The following is a 22,397-nucleotide window of genomic DNA, read 5'->3' as shown; positions in this document are numbered from 1 at the left end:
AACCTGACTCAACATAAAGTTCCATTTACCATACCGATGCGAGATAAGTAAAGGCCCGTCAAGCCAAATTGCAAATCTAACCGAATTGCATGGAAACATCCTGAATCATCAACTTGTATCCGTTCATACTGGTTGCATTTGATTGTAGTCCCGTCCTGGAATCCTTTTCGAAACTGTCTTTTCCAAATAGAGGAATCTCAACAAGTTTTTTCCTCTGTAAACGATATACTTAGAAATAAAATTATCAACTAAATACCTAGACTTAAGACGACTGGGCTATGAACGCCTAGCGTTAATAAATAATGGTAATAATGAAGCGGACAATCAATAGATTTCAAGTTTTCATAATTTCAAGACGACAATTTTTGACAGAGGCATATTTTATGAAAATTCGAACTTGTGAATGATTTTAAAATGAGAGTGGCAACGGCAAATGATATACGCATATGGAAATATTTTGGAAATGATCAATTTAATTAGATCGATAAGATCTACAAATGTCAAAGCTATTCTGTATTGTTTTCTAATTTCTATTCAAAATTAAGTAATTGAACAAATCTCCTTACGGCATTGAAATGTATTCAAAGGGCAGATTCAGGAAAAACCTGGTTCAACCAAAGAGGACATTCAATTCCAAAAAGCAGTATTGGTTCCACTGAAATACTCCAAACGGAAGAGGACACTCAGAATTTTATGGACTTGAACAGGTTTTAACTCCCCTCGATCCAACCCCGCTATTTTCCAAAATTAGTAATTTCCCACGGTTTTTTCGCGCATAGGAGTCTCTTTCCTAAAATTTTCATAGAACTTGATGAGCTGATATGTACGAGGTAAATTGGCCAATTGGAAAGATAACTATCTAATTGGAGGAACACTTGTTTATTCGAACTAGACCGAACCATTACGGAATCCCATTTAGCGTAGCGATTGCAGTGCTGGTAAGAGTTAATCAGCCCGATAAAATCGTGAGGGTATGGCGAACAGACATTTATCGGTGGCGGCGACCCCCCTATCTCCCGTAAGCCGTAAAACATTATTTATCGCAATCGTTGCTCTTATCGAAGTAATCAGCGTACATTGTGAATTAAACACGCTGGAAAACAGAAGAAGTAGCAGTCACCAGCGGCCAAACTCGTGTTATGATCAGCAGGGCAAGGCGAAGCGCTGCATGCCCGAGTTCGTGAACGCCGCATTCAACTTACCAGTTCACGCGACGAACACGTGCGGTAACCCACCGATTCGATACTGTCCACTGACGGGCATGACGGGCGCGAAACCATCATGCACGTACTGCGACGCCAGCGACCCAGCGCATATGCACTCACCCCTATTTCTCACCGATTTTGCAGACGACAATAACGTGACCTGGTGGCAATCGCAGACAATGTACGAAAAAATACAGTACGCCGAAAGTGTTAATTTGACGCTAAACCTTGGTGAGTACAAGTAAGAGCCTTTGATGGCTAGACTTCTTTTACAGGATTTGGTTCGGCTACATGTTGTGTTTAGCTATCCGCCGCTTGATTGAAACTACTGACCTTATGGATGGTGGCCTAAACACAGGCTGTTTCAGGAGTCTCTAGAACTAGTACCATAATCATGTTCTGCTTAGGAAGACGAATTGGCTTAATTTTGATTGGTTTTCGTGTGTATGTTAAAAGTGAATCGATCTTGATAAAACTTGGGTACCATGTTAGTATGGGGATCCAGTTATGTAGAGCAAATGATGGACCCAGCGCACTAACTAGTGGCAGAACAAGGCAACAAGACTAAATGATGGACCCAGCACACCCCACCTAGTTACAGAACAAGGCAACAAAACTCTTGTCTACTAGCATACCTCAGGAACGGGTCGAAATTTAAATTTTGTCATTAGAAAGTTGAAATATTGGCCTTAAGTTCAACATATCCCAAATCCTTTGGGAACTAACGGTCGATCTCCATGAAACTTGGGAACAATGTCATATGGGGTATCGTTGTGCAGTGCAGAGAATGGGCCCGATGCGTTACCGAGCTGGAGAAAAAGGCACCACTAAAAACTAGTGTTCTAGGTGACACAACCTTATAGTTGGCCTAATAACTGAGGAACGGGTTAGAAATTCAAAAAGTTGTCAAGGCAACAAGACTAAATGATGGACCCAGCGCACCCCACCTAGTTACAGAACAAGGCAACAAAACTCTTGTCTATTAGCATACCTCAGGAACGGGTCGAAATTTAAAGTTTTGTCATTAGAAAGTTCAGCCATTGGCCTTAGGTTCAACATATCCCAAATACTTTGGAAACTAACGCCTTCTATTAAGTTTTCTCAATTGACGAGTGATACAAAAAAGTCGGAATATGATACTGCTATTTTGCTCATATGATTTGCTACGCTGAGTCAAAATATCCGCCTCATTGATAACCCGGTTCATTCTGTAGCACCCGCTGATTTTGTTTTGCTATTCGAGCGCAGTAAAAATTATCATAGTTTGATTAGCCAGATGGGGGTTAACAAGTTTGTCCGGCGAAATCGTTCTAAAAATGTCAATTGCAATAATTTGTATATTTAGGCTACATGATCGTACTATAATTTATTCCATGCCGCCACAGTGTTACACTGGGCATAAGGGTTGTGAGTAGGCTCTCAATCACGGAGAAATTATGAACGACAACTTTATCAGGGTCTACAGCAACAAAATAAGTGACGTGATTATTCATTTCTAAAATCAAATATAGCTCCATAAGCCCATCACTACAATGACAATGCTCATACTAAAAAATGGTGGTCACCTTATATATGCACATACAAGAATTGGCATTCACACAACTGTATTACTAGTATCAGATTTCAGCATAGAAAATCTAAATACGACAGATTCATGTGTTCTAACGTCATCTTTAGTCCGCATCCCCCACCCTGCTCCCCACAAAACTATCGTGTGGATACATATTTTCAAACGTACTTGAACGCAGTGATATGAATTTCACTATTTCTTGTCAAACTAAACGGACGAAGTTAAGCTCCAATTTGTCCTGAATTTATTCTAATCGGTAGATATGCGATATGATTTCTTTTTATAGGTAAATCGTATGATATCACGTACGTACGGATACATTTTCATTCTCCGAGACCAGAAAGTTTCGCCATTTATAAACGCACGACGAAGGGAAGTGATTGGGAGCCATATCAGTACTTTAGTGGTTCATGCCAGGAAACTTATAAACTCCCAACTGATGGGCAGGTCACATACGATGACGAGAAAATAGCCGTTTGTTCAGATGATTACAGCGACATAGTTCCTTTAACCGGTGGTTACGTCGTGTTCAGTGTCCTGAAAGGACGGCCTAGTGCTTATAACTTCGAGAGTAGTCAACCATTGCAGGTTAGTAAGGTCTTTGGTGCCTTCAGTGACTGTCCTCTTGCATCTCCGAACCTAAACACTTATGCTCCCATTAGTGTAGATAGACTCTTTGATGAACTAAGATCTATACCTAACTTATCTGTACAGGTTTTTACAGTATCTTGCATAGAAGTTGTATGTTATGAAGGTTATAAGATGGCAGTGATACGATGACGTCATTTTCGTGTCACCACTAATAACTTGTTGGTGGGAGTTAAGGTGAAGATTTGTCAAACGAATAAATACTATAATCTTATTAATGCAGTGTGAAATTTCGCTTTTTAAAAATATTTCCCTAAATTATTAGGAAATGTCGATAATAAGACCGTGGGGAAGTTTCTATCGTAAAATAGGTGTATCACGGCGGCAAATTGCACCTGTGATAAGGCGGAAATAGTTCAATATGAGGGCAAAGCTTTTAAATGATTAAACAGTCGGAGGAGGTTTACCTACTTTTTGAACTATAGTGCTGTTATTTTCCTAATCAAATTGATAGATTCCGATCGTTGCTCAAGTCAACACTTGCTATTCAATTACATTTCGAATAGCGTAGTGAATGGCGGCGCCACGTTTTAAAGCTGCGCGTCGATCGTTGAATAGTGGAATTATAGAGGGTGAAATTATCTCGATTGTATCCATACGAAGTTTATTAGAGGTTAGTGTCAACAAATGGTCCATTATATCCCCTATATGGAGAGATGGGAAAACCGTGGTCTGTTTCATGTTACCGTTGGCCTACGTGACTGACCTTGCTTGGAGCGTTCACTGCCGGCACGCCGCTTCAAAGTTATGAATAAAGTATTATAAACCTGATTGTTAATGACATACAGTAAATCAACCTTTAAAGAGGGTCACATCAGGTTTCCGCTCACATCAAACCTAGTGTCTGAAATTCTGCTGAAAAATTCTGGATAGATTCACCGCAGTTGTTTTTTCATGTGAGCATTTTAGTATATATGAATCAATTACGTAAGATGTTTGACATGCGCGGATGCAGTAGTATCAGCTATTGAAGACGTTCGATGTAAACAATGATAGAAACTACGTGCGCGATGAAACAGGGACAACAAACTAAGAAGCACTGGATTTTTGAATTACATGTGATTTGAATAGACATATGTGCTGGTTTATTTAAAGAGCATATGTCATCAAAATAGAATATTGTGTAAAATTCATTTTCAAATGTGATGTATTCACAAATATCAAATATGGAACTGGTTTGAATTTTAGTACTAGCGCGCACACGTACTTGTGTTGATTGTCATAGTTAACGTCATAAATAGCGCCACCCGCGGGATAAACGTGAACTTTACGCACGGGGTGAAGGATAAATAGATGACTTTTCCGCTAACTATTACCGCTAATTCGTGCTCCTTTTTTCAATAAGTCACATCTGACTCAGGTCGTTATAGTTACACTAAAGTTTCTTCTGGTTAAGAAATCGCGGAAAGTACAATTTTGATGGCATTTGCCCTTTAAAAGTCGAATCTTGATTGACTCACATTGCATAGGCCTAAGCCTGTCAGATGTGTATGAATTCGATACCGCAATTCGCCTTAAATTTGCGATGAATCTTTTTTGAAAATGAGCTTGAAGATTAGTAAGCCTACTCTGTTAGTTGTCCACCCCTATTGTAAAAAAGGTCTTTGGTGATCAAATATGGCTGCCATTGGGGTGGCCATCTTGAATTTCTTGTTTGCACGGCGCAGCCAGCAATTCTCGATGGATTTTCGCAAAATTTGGTGTGAGGATCAGCGTAGGTATAAGCTGTCCATGCCTACTGTATATGGAGGTCATAAGCTTTCAAATATGGCCACCAGGGCAGCCATCTTGAATTTCTAGCACGAAATGGAAAGCAATTCTTGATGCATGTTCATTATACTTAGTTTAAGAATTTTGGTGGGTGAAATGACTAACCCTTAATGAAAATCGCGGCCAAGTATGGCCACCGGGGTTGCCATCCATCTAAGATTTCTTTTAAGCGTGATGCCTAACATTCTTTATGCATTTTTTCATGTGTGATGCAGCTAAAATGGGGCAGCTAAAATGGGCTTGTCTTTTCATGTAAGGATATATTGATAGAATTAAACATTATCGCCACATTGCCTATACCATCTTAACAATCTTAAAACTTGTTACATTAATGTAATACCTTTCTGTAAAACTTTGAATACGTTACCAAATCATTCTTCTACTACTGCGTCATTAAGGTATAAGTCCCGTGGGCCTCTTGTTTAATGATTGAAATGTTTTCAAGTAGGACTGGGTGACAGCTACTGAGATAATGATTGCTTTAAAAAGATTGAATACGTTTGGTGACGAAGCATTTGGTGATACAAACGTTTTAAAGTCCTATTACTACGGTATTTCGGATATTTCAATAGGAGGAAGGTAAGTTCTTCTTTAACTAAAGTAGTTTATCGTACACATATTAGTGCATAATAACATGGACAATTCAACTATACATTCCATGTAGGGTATGGAGCTCGTGAAATTATCTCGTACAGGTATTATGTACATTGTAAATACAAGGTACTCGGATGTAATGAGTTATGGTTGGAGTTCAGATAGCGGTTTAGTCCGCTGCCGTTTTGCATCAATTTAAATGTTGATTTCTCGAGTTTAAAATTCTAGATTGGAAAAGCAAATTATAATTTGAATTTCAATTTCAGTATTGTCCTAGTGACAATAATTCAAAATGAGTTTAGGGTGATAATTATAAGTTGTACCGATATAAATCTGGAGCTGAAGTTCGGCTGCAGTATTAAGAGCCAATCACGATTGGTAGAACACTATATCCGTGTTGACGCGATGAGGAGAGAATCCCACAATGATAATAAAAAGTCCGAAAATGAAACTTCGAGATAGTAGTTTATTTCAACGTTTCGACTATATCCTAATAATCATCTTCAGGAATAATGAGATACTACAGAAATTATGAGATATATATACAATCCAGAGACAAAGAGACTAATTCAAGTAATCAGAGATGATACAAACTAAAGGAAAATTAACGTAGAAACAGTTACACGCTAAAATAGATTAAAGGGAAGCAAACTAAGGGGTAATTATAAACAACAATAGTGAGTATAAATATAAATGAAACTTAAAGTCAGTAGTAAAAAGAAAGACAAACTAGGGGGCACTTAAATTAAAACAAAGGTGAATACAAGTTAAGTCAGAGACGAAATTGATGAGAGAACAAATAACAAATAATCAAAGGGGAAATCAAGTGTTGAGTTTAACCAGTTTACAGAGGAATTTTGATATAAGTTTATTATGGGGTGAAAAACCATTGTTAAGGTTTACAACGTTGTTCGAATTTTCAATAATTAATGCAGATTCCAAAATATGTCTTCTAGTTTTATCGCTGCAAGGGTAAATTAATTCAGCATTAGCAAAATCAAAATTGTGTGAAGTCTGAAAATCATGACTAGCAACTCCGCTTTCAGGTTTAAAGTTTTTTACATCTAATTTATGCTCTTTTATGCGTTGATTAAGATTCCGACCTGTTTCTCCTATATATACTTTGTCGCAAACTTTACAAGGTATTTTATAAATTCCACAGTTTAGGGATTCGGTTTTCGGTTTGTTATTAATCAATATGTTACTAAGTTTATTATTGTATTTCAAGATAAGTTGTTTATTTAGTGACCGAAGAGAAACTTGAGAATTCTCGAGGAAAGGTACATACGGAACAATGATAGGCTGTTTGTTGGTAGCCAACGTAGGAGTTCTAAGGTTGTTATTTCTAAAATGCGTAGTACGAGCTTTAAGTAGAGCTTTTTTTAGAGCTCTAGTGAGAGAAGTTCAAAACAGCATTTAAAGGTTTGTTCACCCGTTGATATTTCTCCACAAATTAATTCTTCACACAAATCCAAGCAAGTTCTTGCTTAAACATTAGTGTACCTTCCCACTATACCTTTATTCCTGAGTCGTCACATGACTGGTGTGTAGAGAGTCTTTTACAATGATAACCCTGATATGTAGGTGTCGCTTGTCATTAACTGTACGATACACTTTATCGAGGTTTTATTTCTTCTTTTATTTCCAATTTGTTATGCATTCATATTTCGGCCCAAATATCTCCTAGAAAACAGATATTGTACTATGTACAGGGTGTAATGCGAAGAATGAATACCGGTATCCACTTATTTCCTTGTAAACCTCAGGCTTTGGCCTTTGATATTCTGAAAATTTTCACTTCCACTCTTACACATTTTCTAAACGGATAAATTATGACATTCTAATACAGGTTTATGATGTACTCTATCAGGTGTAAATGTAATGGTCATTCAAGTGAGTGCGTAGAGAGCACAGGTCAAGGTCAGGCTACGCGGTTAATGTGTAGATGTGAACACAATACTCAAGGTCCCGATTGCAAAGAATGTCAACCATTTTATAACGATCGGCCATGGGCGAGGGCCACTGCGGCTTCAGCTAATGAATGCCAACGTGAGTATGATTCCAGTGATAGTTTTTCAAGTAAGTTCGGTCTTCCCTCCTGAAGCCTTATGTTTGTGTCCGGGAGTCTTGATGAACAGTTTAAATCCAAGGTAACTTGTCTCTTAAAATTAGTACATCCTTTTTCAAATTATGTTATCACTTTCACCAATTTTCAGTACCTTTTCACCCGATAGAACAATTATTATGATATTCGATTATTAGTGCGTATTCCTTCCACGACGCTTTATGAAATACCTGTACCCAATCAATACCTGAGTAAGTGTATAATTGCGTTTTCAGATCAAAGGAAAACGTGATTATACACTTACTCTAATATTTATCCGTAAAATAATTAAACTTTTAGATAAAAAAGTGTTAATATAATAATTAAATTTAGAAAAATAAAAGTTGTGAGTAACGTGTTAGTAAAATAATTTTAGATTTTTGCTGAAAACATAGAAAAATGATAAAATAATTAAATGTTTCCCTAAAAGTAACGAGTAATTAACGAGTCGTTAAATGTGGATTTTTAATAAAAACATTGAAAAGTGTTTGTTAAGTGTGAGTAAAATAATTTAGATTTTAAAATATATAAAATGTGAGTAAAATATGAGTAAAAAAAAGTAAATAGAAATGAGTAAAATAATTTTGTTTTTTAACATGAAATATAGTAAAATAGTTTTAGGGGTTTAATTGAAAAAATAAAATAATTTTGGAAGACAATATTGTCTTCAATACAAAATTGCTTGCCGAGATATAATTCTTTATGTTAAATAGTTAAAAAAAAATAATTAGTTTCTTTTATTTCAGTTATGAATTCAGTTTCTTCTTTCATTTATATAGCAAAATCTTTATTAAATTGAATTTTTAGATTTTTAGCTCCCCTGTGACCGAAGCTGATGGGTTAGGGGGATTATCCGTCGTCGTCTGTCCGTCTGTCCGTCCATCCGTCAACTTTTGCTTCAATTTGCTACTAGTGCTACACTTCTATTCTGATTTTGATGAAACTTGGTATGTAGATACTATGGACCAAGGGCTAGAAGGTTATAGAGCCGTTTTCCCAATTTGATCTCTAGCGGGTGCAGTACGGGTGGCGCTCGTAAAATCTTTAAATCACTACTTGTCCTACAATTATGATCCAATCGTGACGAAATTTGGTATGTCAATATTTTTGAGCTTGGGCTAAATGTTGCCGAGCCATTTCAACCAATCTGAAATCTAGGGGGCGCTGTAGAGGTCAAACTTGTGAAAATATTTAAATTGCTACTAGTCCTACAATCATTATCTGATTTTGACAAAGCTTTATTTGTAGATACTATGGGCCAAGGGCTAAAAAGTTATAGAGCCGTTTTCTGGATTTGAACTCTTGAGAGTGCTGTGTAGGTGGTCCTTGTAAAATCTTGTCATAAAACAGCGGAGCTGTATCAGCCGATAGGTTGCTTGTCTACATTTTAAAATCTGAATTATTTTATTTTTTTGCTTAAACACTAACTATTTTTTGTATTCTATTTTTTCACTTGACTTACCTAGTCTCTACGAGTTGTTAAAATCTAGTTTTAACAACTCGTTAGTTACTCGTTACTTTCAGTGAAAAACTTAATTATTTCATCATTTTTCTATGTTTTAAGTAAAAATCTAACATTATTATTATTCTCACACTCTTCATTTTTCAAATCTTTTTCATTCTATTAACACTTATTTTATCAAAAAGTTTGATTATTTTACTATTTTTCGCATAGATATAAGAGTAAGTTTATAATTACGTTTTCAGATGGAAGGGCGTGAGGACGAGTGGAGCTCGTCCTTTGATCTGAAAACATCTTTGACATGTTTAAGCTTTGTATTATTTAATGACAGATAGTTGCCTACAAATGCATTTTGTGTTTTTGAAAGCGGAGAAAGACCAGTCAGTCGTTAATACACCTACCCTTGCGTGCGTACATATTGTCACTGTCTAAAACATCGATTGGAATTTGAGGCAAACATACTCTCCTTAATGAATTTAGTGATTTAGACACGGGCTTGATACACGTCTGGTCATCTTCTGATGTAAAACATATTTTCTAGCAATACCCCAAGTGGACTTTTGTGTAAAACTTTTCATCCGTCATCTGCTCGTCTAGTAGTCTGTGTCCCGCAACGATTACTCTATATATCTTCAGCTTGCAATTGTAATGGGTTGTCACACCAGTGTTACTTCGACGAAGACCTATTCCAGCGAACCGGACGCGGCGGTCACTGCGTAAACTGTCAAGATAACACTAACGGTGCTAACTGCGAGAAATGCAAAGAGAATTTCTACCGACGCGAACAGGATAAAAAATGTGTTGAAAAAAATGAAATTCATAAATTGAACGTCTATATGTATAACTCTAGATAATTCCAGTGTTCACAGGCTATACTCGAGGAGGGGTGATCCCTGAATAGTCACAGTTATGATTATTCATCATCACTAAAATAATAAAGGTAAATTATACATGTAATAACAAATACGAGTAGCTGATGATTAAAAAGATTAAACAATAAAATGACAAAAAACTAACGTCATACAAATCAAAACATGGACTTTTTCTTCGCCTTGTTGATATGCTTACCTGAGTTAGGGATTGATTCCAGCTCCAAAGTGATTTGGCTCGTTAATGGGGTACCCGCGAAACCAGCTATCCCACCAGATGGCGCAACAAGCAGTAGGTCGTTCGTTGTCAAAATTAGTTCATTTTCAATGACATTTGAACTGGATTTTTGAACTCCTCAATCCATATACTATCGCAGCACCTACCAATATACAATACTTTCATTCTTCTAATCGGATGTCGGTAAAGTTTCCAAAAATGATTCATTCATTTAAGAGAAAAGTTAATTTAGGTTTAATTGAAATGTAGACGAAATCGAACGTGGACGACCAACCATCTACTAGCGACACCTGGCGGATCCTCGCCTGCCATACGTGGAATCCTCGATTGCCACAGTAGCACTGCGGGTACCCCATTGACTAAAAAGAAGTGTCGACCTCATGCTAAACCCGTCGCAGTAGAATAGATATTGTTCCGCGGTCCCTTTCTCTCTCGTCGTTCTTCCCTATTGCAAACTCCGGTCCCTGGTGAGAAAGTCGACCACGAACACAGAAACCCGAAAGGATAAAAAGGAACTCCGCATTTAAATATGATGAGACTCAACTTTTATTCCAACAATTTAAATTTAACTTAATTTCAACAATTTGTAAAATTCCCTACCTTCAAATTTTGAATTTCGTTGTAAATCACAAGAAGATACTTTTTAACCCGATAGCCGAAAGTTATCTGTTCGATAGTCTTCTAATGATTCCCCTAAAAATGCTCTCTAAAAATAGTTTGCTCCCTCTCGAGGTGCGGCCCCTTTTATAAAGCTGAGGCCACGCCCACGAAAAATCCAGAACCCGGTCTGCGGCAAGCCGTAAAAGGGGACAAGCAACCAACGCAGCACCACGACGCAGAGCTGGGGTCCTGATTCTTAGCCTTTTCATTCGCTGCTAATTTTAGCCCAACCCTCGAAGTCATGATACCTGTCGGTCTCCTCACCTTCTCAACCGCACCGAAGAGATTGCATACTACTTTTCCAACCCTCGAATTCATTTATTTTAAAACTTACACCATGATTACAATTCCCACAATGAACGGTATTTAATTTTGTCTAAACAATAAGACGAAATATCTTTCTTAATCATGTACTTTTTTCATAATTAGTACATGTAAATGCAAACACACAACCTTCAATTAATTAAAATAATAAAGATTACTCTTTATAATCGATTTATCAGATTGTGGGTCAGCGAGAGTTTCATAAGTTTATTTTTATAATTTCTCATTTCTATAGCACCGTGATTACCTTCAAATGATTTAGATTGTTCGCCTGATACAAGTATAAATGTTTCAGACAAACAACCATTATGACGGATAATGTATTACCGTGTATAACAAAACAATGCATGTATTCTCTCAGGGCAGACCAATAAACCTACGTATATAAATCGTTTATCTTTTTGAGAATAGAATTTAGCTGTGGATCATAACTCCCCACTCAGCTTAAAATTTCGTCCCGAAATTTTGAATTTAGACAACTTCTGAAACACAAGCAGACACCTCATAAAAAAACCCTGAAAGAGAAAGCATCAATAAACGGATGAAAAACGCCAAATCAAATTTTGTTTTTTTTTCAAACCAAAACTACTCGTTGAAGTTTATGATAAGAATATGCACTAAAAGTTCTGAATTACAGTTCACCATAACCACATATCAAAGTTCAGGATACCCGCTCGGAAAAAATGAAAGTATTTGTGAGACACCTGCCTCCTCAATTGCCTAACCCATTAGAAAGTCGAGCACTTAACTCCACCGCAAATACGAAGTTTCAAAATATACCGCATGAAGACACAACAGTAACCACAACAACACAGTACGCCATGGACGGACGAATGACGATATCCACCGCAGTTCCTCGCAGTCTAATGATACACCACCCAGCGCGAAAACATGCAATATATCAATGGCTTCAAGTAGAACCAGTTAAACGATACAGGAGTCTATAACCATAGAACTATAAGCGAACGGGAAGGGCGACTCCTAAAAAATCCACTTGGCACCGCTAGTAATCTTGTGTTTAGTTCAGCGCACTCACCGGTGGCGATAAACAATATTATTGAACCTATTTTTTATCGCCGACGGTGAGGGCGCTGATCAATTTCGAAGATAGCAAAGACAAATGTATAGTGACGTCACGGAGTTGGCCTTCCCTTTCGCTTATAGTTCTATGCAGTTCTATGCTATAACTTCTCCGCAGTTTATATAGCAACATACGAGTAGAAAATACCACAATGCTTATAGTACAACAGTAATAGGGTAAGTCTCTTTTCATACCAGAGGTCAAAAGGTCGAGCTCATAAAAAATTCGAGCGTGTGAGAATTTATTTTCTATTTTCCACTCACTCAAACTTTCAACCTCTGATATGAAACAACACTTATAGTCCAGGAGCTAGCCCACATTTAATCAACAGTTTTAGTCAAGAAGGTTTGAGGTGTGGAATGTCAAGGTTGGCCCATATCTACTTAGGAAAGGAACGTCTTAAGTTTCAAAGCCGTGCCTGCGGGGGATAGGTGGGCCCCCAAAAATTCCCAAAAAAATCGTTATAATCAACAGTTTTTGTCCAGCATTAATTTCAACATAAATCAGTACGGCATGGGCCAACTTAAATAAAATCATAACTTAAGACGAAATTTTCTGTGCCTAGGGTCCCTTAAGACCCCCTTTTTTCGGGGCCTAGGGCAGTTTTAATCAACAGTTTTTGTCCAGGTCTGATTCTTCCTCAGAATCATAGTATTTTATGTGCTGATTCAGAAAATGTAACTTAAGACGAGATTTTGCGTGCCCAGCCCCACTTAAGACACCCTTAAAACCTCCTTATGTGGCCTTTTGTCGAAAAACTGGCTTTTGTCAACAGTTTTTATCTAGCATTAATACAGCGTAAATCAATGATAGAACAATAACTTAAGATGACATTTATTGTGCCTAGAGTATTATTTATCTTTCATTCAACAGGTCCTGTCTGATTGTACCACGGAATTAGAAGTATATCTTAAGACAGGAGCTGGCATGGTAAACTGTACTTAAGCCATGACCTATCCCTGGACAACCCAACTTTTGATCAATAACATTGTTAGCTCACTACACTGCAGATGTCATATTGTTGTAATGAGAACCAGAATCACCAATTCAATATATGCATATCTTCAAGTTGAGATCATGAATCACTGTGTTTAATTCAAGCGCAGGATTAATTCCAGGCTTTTTAAAGGTAGGTTTTCTAATTTATCTTTCAAGTAACATGATTTAAAAATAAAATACGAATATAATAATTATATATATTAACAGCGTAGATAAGTAATTGTATATATGGGCTTTCAAGCCCAAGGTCGAGAGGTCGAGTGAGCAGAAAAAAAATTCTCGCACGCTCGAATTTATTTTTCTACTCACTCGACCTCTCAACCTTTGACTTGAAAGCCCATATATATAATTACTCAAATAATTCCATATATATGAATAACATATAAATGACACACACACACACACACACACCCACACACACCCACACACACCCACCCACACACACCCACCCACACACCCACCCACACACACACACACACACACACCCACACACCCACACACACCCACACCACCTCACACCCCACCCCACCCCACACCCCACCCCAATTCTGGTATTACCAATATCTAAATTCAACATGAATGATGGACACAATCAGAAGTTAATTTGGAATTGGAAGAACCTCAGACCTTTAGAAAGAGTAGAAAATATTAGGAAAGGAAACAAACTAGATTTACAATCATATTTAGATCAGCTGAATAAAGCAGACATTTGTTGAATTATGGAATTCAACACAAAATGAATAATACGTTGAATCTTAAGCGCTTATAATAAGAACCCAATAACACTTGACCTATATAACTACCTGTATACAACTACATAGCTCTGGGTTGTTTACCAAAATATCTGTCACACGCTTACATTTCAATTGTTAAGAATTAATTAATTTCATTATAAAAGAACACCCGTTGCCGGCGTTTCCATAGCACCAGACAGTGCCTGGATGTATTGAGACATAGTGAATCACCCACCTCAGTCGCATTACATCATCCTGGATCGCATATTCAGGACGCATAGGATTCCTCTCTCGAAACACAATTAGGAGTTACAGTTTACAGTTCTAAATGTAAGTACTGTTTTTTTGAAGTTATTATCAAGTAGGGAAAGGGGCTACTAAATATGAAACCTTTTAATATGTTTAAATGCAGTAATTCATATTTAACAACAACCGCTTCATAAGTTTATTCTATTTTACGTTAGATAGATATCTTTTAGATAAAAATGGAATACAGAAATCAACCAGAATGTTCAAGTAAAACGCCGGAAAGTGAAGAGGAACCAGAAACGATGGATATTGAAACTCAGGAATCAACAGGAATGGAGGATGAAACTCAAATGATTGACGAACAAACTTTACAAAAACATTTGGACTATCATCAAGAAATAGCGAAAATGCTGAGCGATGTAATACGTAATAAGCAATTACCGCGCATACCACCATTACCACAATTACCAACAACACACCTTGAATTGCTGTTGGGACTCAAGGAATCGAAAACTAAAACTAAGAAAATGAGTGGAACACACCTTGAATTGCTGTTGGGACTCAAGGAATCGAAAACTAAGAAAACGAGTGGAGATGAGTTGAATGAGTTTTTAAAATCTAAATTAATCATTGAAACAGAACATTTAAGCTTTCCAGAAATACAAAGTGAAGAAGTTATTTCATTTGCCGAAATTACTGATATCTTAAAAACAAGTCATAAAACCATATCAAATAGAAAAGCAGAGCACCTATGGGACCATATCATTTTCGGGGGTTATTCAAATATAGGGTTTGCAATGTCTGATAAAGGATTTCTTGGGGGGCTTGGGTAAAAAAAAACATAGATATCAGTGCCGGCTTTGAAATAAAACTGAGAAGAGTAGGTAGATTAATAAAATACGAAAGATTCCAATTATTAAGTTTGGTATTTAGTGATGTAGTCAAATATTTACCAGAAATTGATGAAATGATTGAAAACAATTCAGTTATTAAAGAATTCTGGTCGAAATTATAAATTTTATATGTACATTACAACATTGAAGATCTTTGCATATAGAAATCAAATTCTAAATAAGGGAAAATAAAGGAAAATGTAAGGTCTTCCTGTGAACCAAATATTGTGAATGTTTTTATTTTTTTGACACACTATTTTTCAATCAAAATTTTTAAGATACACGAAGATCGATGTATCGTAAACTTTGACGTTGATGATGAATAAGGGATTGAACAAAATGGAAGTGATGATAATGATGGTGGTGATGATTATGGCAACAATAATGATGATGGTGGAGATGACGATGATGAAGGTGACGATGGTGGGGATGACGATGATGAAGGCGGTGATGATGGAGATGACGATGATGATGATGAAGGCGACGATGATGGTGATGACGATGATGAAGGCGATGCTGATGGTGATGACGATGATGATGTGGGTGGAGATTTTGGAGAACATGACATTTTTCAAAGAAGATTATTCGATGGTTCGGAGGTCTCTCTCATTCAGTACTTAGGAATGGTAGCATCCTTCTACTCTAACGGATCTAACGGCGCACTATCTAAATCAACAATGAATAGATTATTATTCCTGACCCATAACCTGCTTCCACAGCCAAACATAGCGCCAAAATCAGTGAAACAAGTCGACACATTAAAAAGGAAAATATATGGAGAAATATTCGTGAAGAGAATGTATGCAAAAATGGATGCATGATGTATTGGCAAGATAAGAGAAATTCAGAAATATGCACACAGTGTGGCTCAACGGAAAAAGTTAAATTTGCATGGATGCCACTCATTCCGTATCTGAAAGGTAATTTACATTTCATGAATTATGGCAGAATATATCCAGCACATTGATTTTTTCCAATCAATCATATATTTATTGCATTTATTCATTTAACACTTGAAGGAGAATTCCAAAATTTTAACATGTCGGTCCTGATGACCCAATACACGAGGGACAATGATGGCGCGAGGTAGGGTGTATGTTCATTATATAGATAACAAGCTTGTTATATCACAGATTTATATAACAGAATATATAAAAATTTATATTACAGAATATATAGCCTACAGCAAACGCAACTATGGGAGGAACTGTACTCGCAAGAGGAGACAGAAGAGGAGTAGCAATGTCTTTGACAATCGATGGAACAAATATTTTCAAGAAAAAAAAACATTTGATATGGCCAATATTGATTAACTTGTGGGAAATTAATCATGATTAGAGGTGATTACGAGAGCCACTGCCTCACATTGATTCACCAGACAGCATCAGGAAATTATGGCTGTATTAAATGTACTCATCGCGGATAACATCCAAATCTATTGAATAGAATGATCTATCATCAAAATCGAAGATAACTTTCTATTAATTCTTATTTTGAAATTTAAACAGACCTGTTCATTCATTCAATCATACCATTCTATTAACCAGATACCTACCTCAAGATCATCAGGAACGAGACATAGGACCCTTCATCAACGACGATTGGAATGGACTATCAGAAGATCGAGAAGAAAGAACGAGTCTGCAAAGCAAAACCCATGACTTTCTTTTAATGTGTGCTAATCAAATACAAGCCCAAAACGGTACGATTCATATCAAAAACCTGGAAGAATGTCTTTGGTCCCAATTTTCCTTAGTCAAAATTTTGCGACCAATGAGATGTAAGACTATTGAGCAGACTCCAAACACCTAAGGCCCATTCCCTCAGTCATATACCTACAACCATCTTCATACATTAATCAACCGGTATTCAATCAGAGCTATGTAGAATATAAGAGATTTTTCATGTTTTAGGAAATCTGAGACATGTTTGTGGAATTAAAAATAAATCCATTCTATTTGATATACATGATCCGATGCACACGATAAGTGGTTTCATCAAGAAGTTGCTTGAAGTATTCAAAGGCACAGATGTAAGAGATGGCGCTTCTGTAAGACAGTATGAAGAAGAGTAATAGGGGTAATGGGCTTTCAAGCCAAAGGTCGAACGGTCGAGAAATTTTCCAAATATGAAAATAACAATAATTTCTACTTGAATTAGTCGCGTACACTCCTAATTCAAGAATAAATTATTATTATTTCACATTTGGAAAATTTCTCAACCGTTCAACCTTTAACCTGAAAGCCCATTACCCCTATTACTCTTAAAATAATCATATACATGAATAAAATATAAATCAATAACATATATAAGTAATTAGAAAAGTAGGCTTTCAAGCCAGGGTACGAGCGTACAAGCTCTTATAGAATAGATATATAGATAAATTTTCAACATATTTCAATATTTATATTTGTATGAGTTAGATTTTTAAACATTAAAAGTGTTAGTAAAGTGTGATTGAAATAATTCATATATATATATATATATATATATATATATATATATATATATATATATATATATATATATATATATATATATATATATATATATATATATATATATATATATACTAAGATAATGTACGATTAACGGGGCGTTTGTCTTTTTAATTTCCTTGTTGCGGGGTGGTGAAAAATTACGGGGCATACAAAGTGTCCCGTAATTGTTACACCTTGCAAACGCTCAGAAAATTGTTCAATCACCCACTTGCAGTCGTAGGCGTAATCGGGTCTGACAAAGATATTTATATATAAAGCAATACAGCAGCCCCATCTGACGGTTAGAACAGATAAGCTCCGCCCCTTTTTCTACGTCAGAAGTTAGGAGAAACCATCACCTGGCAGAACTCCGGAAGTTCGGGAGAGCCCATACAGAGCAGAGCAGGGTGTACGGCTGTGTAGTGTGTATATGATTTACACTTACAAACTGCAAGAATCTTCAAGAACATTAAGATATATTTTTTTCCAAAAACGCGTGTTCTCAACACATTGTTCATATGAAATTCATTGGGCAATTAAAATAATCCTTTGCTTCGAGGTTCGGTAGGGTTCATCTCCTACAGCAAACAATGAACTCGACCGATAGGTCAATGCGCATGTCCAGTTACTATTCGCGGTGATGCTAGAACATTGAGTCTAAGCCTAGCCAAAAAGGAAAAAGGTAAGCTTTCTTTATTAGTTTGCCGATCTTGCATGTCCTTTTTACATGTAACATCATTGGAGACATTTATCCATAGGCCAAATGCAGTATATTTCAACTTTTTTAAATGGACGAAGGGTACCATTATGTACTCTGCTTTAGAGGTACATGCCTTAAAACGACCAGCACGTGCTTTGAACTTAACCGTCGATTCTTTATTCGTTTTACATACACTGCATTGAAGGAATTCTTTTTTATGTAAATCGAATAGAGATGGACTTCATTCTTTGATTAGATCAATACAAGTGTATCATTACTGTTTATTGTCCGAAGTATGTATTGCATTGATATTTTGAAATCATCAAAACCATGGTTTGCCGACTTGATAAACTCAAAAGTAGTTGTCATTGTCAGAAACCATTTATGGGATATTTAATGATACAAACAAATACGCTTGATATGCTTAATAGAATTGTAGGCCATATTGCATAATCATGAAAATCATTTTGTTATCAGGCAGTATTCAGATAGGAAGGTTTTTTCCTTATCTGTAGTTAGTACCAGGGAACAAATAGAATACAGTCAACCTCGGCTATGCCATCCCCGCTTTATCATTATAAGTGCTTGTTCTTACAATATATTGCTTCCATTCCCTGTGTGTCTAATTTGTACTCAATAATTCGTAGACCCATTCTCCATTTCTATGTTAGACTATGTATGTAACCCGTATCAGTTGTCGGGAACGTAGACCTACATCTGTAGTGAAAAGAATATTAACAACTAATTTAGTAATTGAGGTCAGTGGGAAATATGAGTAACTTAGAAGTAATCGCTCAATGTCTAAGTCTAAAGCTTCTCCATTTAATGATGGCTGGTATTTCGTATTGCTTTCAAGTGTGATAGTAGTTTAAGTTCAAGAGTTTACGTAGACAATCTAAACATCTGTAAACCGGCTATTGTACTGGTTATGCACTTAAATCAGTTTATATGGTTGATAATTCATTAGTAGAACTATGGGTTATCTTGTATCCGTACATCACCTAATCTATACTAAAAAGCCGAGTCCTGAGTGATAGGCAAACACCAAGATTGACTGTAGTAAAATCACGTCATGATTACGTAGTGTCTTGATATAATTGATTTTATATGCCACTTAAATGAATGCATAATTGGGGGACATGAATATTATAATAACTCTGTGACTAGGTAGTGTCCAGATATGAATAGTTTTATATGCCAATAAACTGAATGTAGATGTGTAGATACAATTAGTAAAATCACTTCATAATTAGGTAGTGTGTAATATGAATATTATAATAACTCTATGATTAGGTAGTGTCCAGATATGAATAGTTTTATATGCCAATAAACTGAATGTAGATGTGTAGATACAATTAGTAAAATCACTTCATAATTAGGTAGTGTGTGATATGATGGGTTTTATATGCTATTTTACTGCATGTAGAATTGTAGGACATATATAAATAGTAAAATCACTTCATCATTAGGGAGTGTCCAGATATGGTGGGTTTTATATGCCACTTTACTGAATGTAGAATTGCGGGACATAATGAATAGTAAAATAACGTCGCGATTATCTAGTGGGCTGATACGAAGGGTTTTTATACGCCACTTAAATGTATGTAAATTTGTAGGACATATATGAATAGTAAAATCATTTCATGATTAGGCAGTGTCCTGATATGCTTTTGTATGCCACGCAGCGTAATGTAGAATTACAGGACATATATAAATAATATTAGTTCTTAGGTAGAGGGTCAAGATAAGGATCACTTGCGCGCTATGCCTGAAGAGGGGATAATGTAACTCCCGAAAACGTTTACTATAATAAATATATATTACTCATTAGAAAATGAGATTTGTATTGTTTTTGCTCCTATGGATTTTTGATAAATAATATTACTGCATGATTGGGTAGTGTCCGGATTTTAATGTTTTTATATGCCACTTACTTGAATGTAGAATTGCAGGGCATATTTAAATAGTGAAATAACGCCATGATTATCTAGTGTCCTGACACTAATGGTTTTATACGCAACTTAAATGTATGTAGAATTGTAGGACATATACGAATAGTAAAATCACTTCATAATTAGAGAGTGTCCCAATAGGTATGAACGATTTTTTTCATATGACATTTAACTGGATGTAGAATTGTAAGACATATATAAATAGTGAAATCACTTCACGATTAGGCAGTGTCCCGATATATGTGCCACTTAATTGGATGTAGAATTGCAGGACATAATCAAATAGTAAAATAATGGCATGATTATCCATTGTCCTAATATGAATGGTTTTATACGCCACTTAAAATGTATGTAGATTTGTAGGACATGTACGAATAGTAAAATCATTAGGCAGTGTCCTGATGCCGTAGGTTTTATATGCCACGCAACTGATCATGTACAATTGTAGGACCTACACAAATAGTAAAATCATTTCAGGATTCGGTAGTGTCCTGACATGAATAGTTTTAAATACCCCCTAAATGAATATAAATTTGATGATGAGTTCTATATGTTGCGAAACTGATTAAAGAATTGTAGGGCATACATAAATAGTAAAATCACTTCATAATTAGAGTGTCCCAATATAAAGGGTTTTATATTCCACTTAACTGAAGGTAGAATTGTAGGACATATATAAATAGTAAAATCACTTCATCATTAGAGAGTGTCCCAATATAAAGGGTTTTATATTCCACTTAACTGAATGTAGAATTGTAGGACATATATAAATAGTAAAATCACTTCATCATTAGAGAGTGTCCCAATATAAAGGGTTTTATATGCCACTTAACTGAATGTAGAATTGTAGGACATATATGAATAGTAAAATCACTTCATAATTAGAGAGTGTCCCAATATAAAGGGTTTTATATTCCACTTAACTGAAGGTAGAATTGTAGGACATATATAAATAGTAAAATCACTTCATCATTAGAGAGTGTCCCAATATAAAGGGTTTTATATGCCACTTAACTGAAGGTAGAATTGTAGGACATATATAAATAGTAAAATCACTTCATAATTAGAGAGTGTCCCAATATAAAGGGTTTTATATTCCACTTAACTGAAGGTAGAATTGTAGGACATATATAAATAGTAAAATCACTTCATAATTAGAGAGTGTCCCAATATAAAGGGTTTTATATTCCACTTAACTGAAGGTAGAATTGTAGGACATATATAAATAGTAAAATCACTTCATCATTAGAGAGTGTCCCAATATAAAGGGTTTTATATGCCACTTAACTGAAGGTAGAATTGTAGGACATATATAAATAGTAAAATCACTTCATAATTAGAGAGTGTCCATTGTCCTAATATGAATGGTTTTATACGCCACTTAAAATGTATGTAGATTTGTAGGAAATAAACGAATAGTAAAATTATCAGGCAGTGTCCTGATGCCGTGGGTTTATATGTCACGCAACTGAATGTAGAATTGTAAGACATCCACAAATAGCGCCCTGATATGATAGTTTTATATGCCACCTAACTGAATATAAATTTGTACTGCACTTAGCTGATGCAGTATTGTAAGACATATATAAATAGTAAAATGCTTTATGATTACCGTAGGTAGTTTCTTACGAGTCGAGTTTTCTATGCTGCCTAACTAATTATAGATTTGTAGGACATATAAAAATAGTAAAATCACTTCATCATTACGAAATGTGCCAATATGAAGGGTTTTATATGCCAGCGATATAGAATTGTATATATAGAATTGTAGGACATATGTAGTAATAGACATAAATAGTAAAATCATTTTATGATTAGGTAGTGTCCAGATATGATGGGTTTTATATGCCACATAACTGAATGTA

General features: G+C 35.8%; 2 protein-coding genes across 2 annotated transcripts; both read left to right on the top strand.

Moving 5' to 3' along the window:
• The first annotated feature begins 927 nt into the window (after positions 1 to 927).
• LOC141907290 (laminin subunit gamma-1-like) lies at positions 928 to 10,350 on the top strand. The gene is made up of 5 exons (XM_074796891.1): positions 928 to 1,436; positions 3,062 to 3,363; positions 5,642 to 5,772; positions 7,658 to 7,836; positions 9,990 to 10,350. The coding sequence occupies exons 1-5, from the start codon at positions 974 to 976 to the stop codon at positions 10,205 to 10,207; spliced, it is 1,293 nt and encodes a 430-aa protein (XP_074652992.1). The 5' UTR covers positions 928 to 973; the 3' UTR covers positions 10,208 to 10,350.
• A 4,162-nt stretch (positions 10,351 to 14,512) lies between these two features.
• On the top strand, positions 14,513 to 15,663 carry LOC141907431 (uncharacterized). Its single transcript, XM_074797069.1, has 2 exons — positions 14,513 to 14,588; positions 14,738 to 15,663. The coding sequence occupies exon 2, from the start codon at positions 14,744 to 14,746 to the stop codon at positions 15,338 to 15,340; it is 597 nt and encodes a 198-aa protein (XP_074653170.1). The 5' UTR covers positions 14,513 to 14,588; positions 14,738 to 14,743; the 3' UTR covers positions 15,341 to 15,663.
• The last annotated feature ends 6,734 nt before the right edge of the window (positions 15,664 to 22,397 follow it).

The sequence above is a fragment of the Tubulanus polymorphus genome, chromosome 6, assembly GCF_964204645.1.
Source record: "Tubulanus polymorphus chromosome 6, tnTubPoly1.2, whole genome shotgun sequence".
NCBI classification, from domain to species: domain Eukaryota; kingdom Metazoa; phylum Nemertea; class Palaeonemertea; order Tubulaniformes; family Tubulanidae; genus Tubulanus; species Tubulanus polymorphus.
The sequence above is the reverse complement of the archived record's forward strand: the minus strand, read 5'-3'. Positions and strand labels throughout refer to the sequence as shown.

Excerpts from the sequence above, each read along its gene's own strand:
- LOC141907290 (XM_074796891.1), top strand. The coding sequence starts at position 974 with ATGGCGAACAGACATTTATCGGTGGCGGCGACCCCCCTATCTCCCGTA. Across the intron at positions 3,364-5,641 it reads AGAGTAGTCAACCATTGCAG|GACTGGGTGACAGCTACTGA; the intron begins GTTAGTAAGGTC and ends GTTTTCAAGTAG. Across the intron at positions 7,837-9,989 it reads TTCAGCTAATGAATGCCAAC|CTTGCAATTGTAATGGGTTG; the intron begins GTGAGTATGATT and ends ATATATCTTCAG.
- LOC141907431 (XM_074797069.1), top strand. The coding sequence starts at position 14,744 with ATGGAATACAGAAATCAACCAGAATGTTCAAGTAAAACGCCGGAAAGT.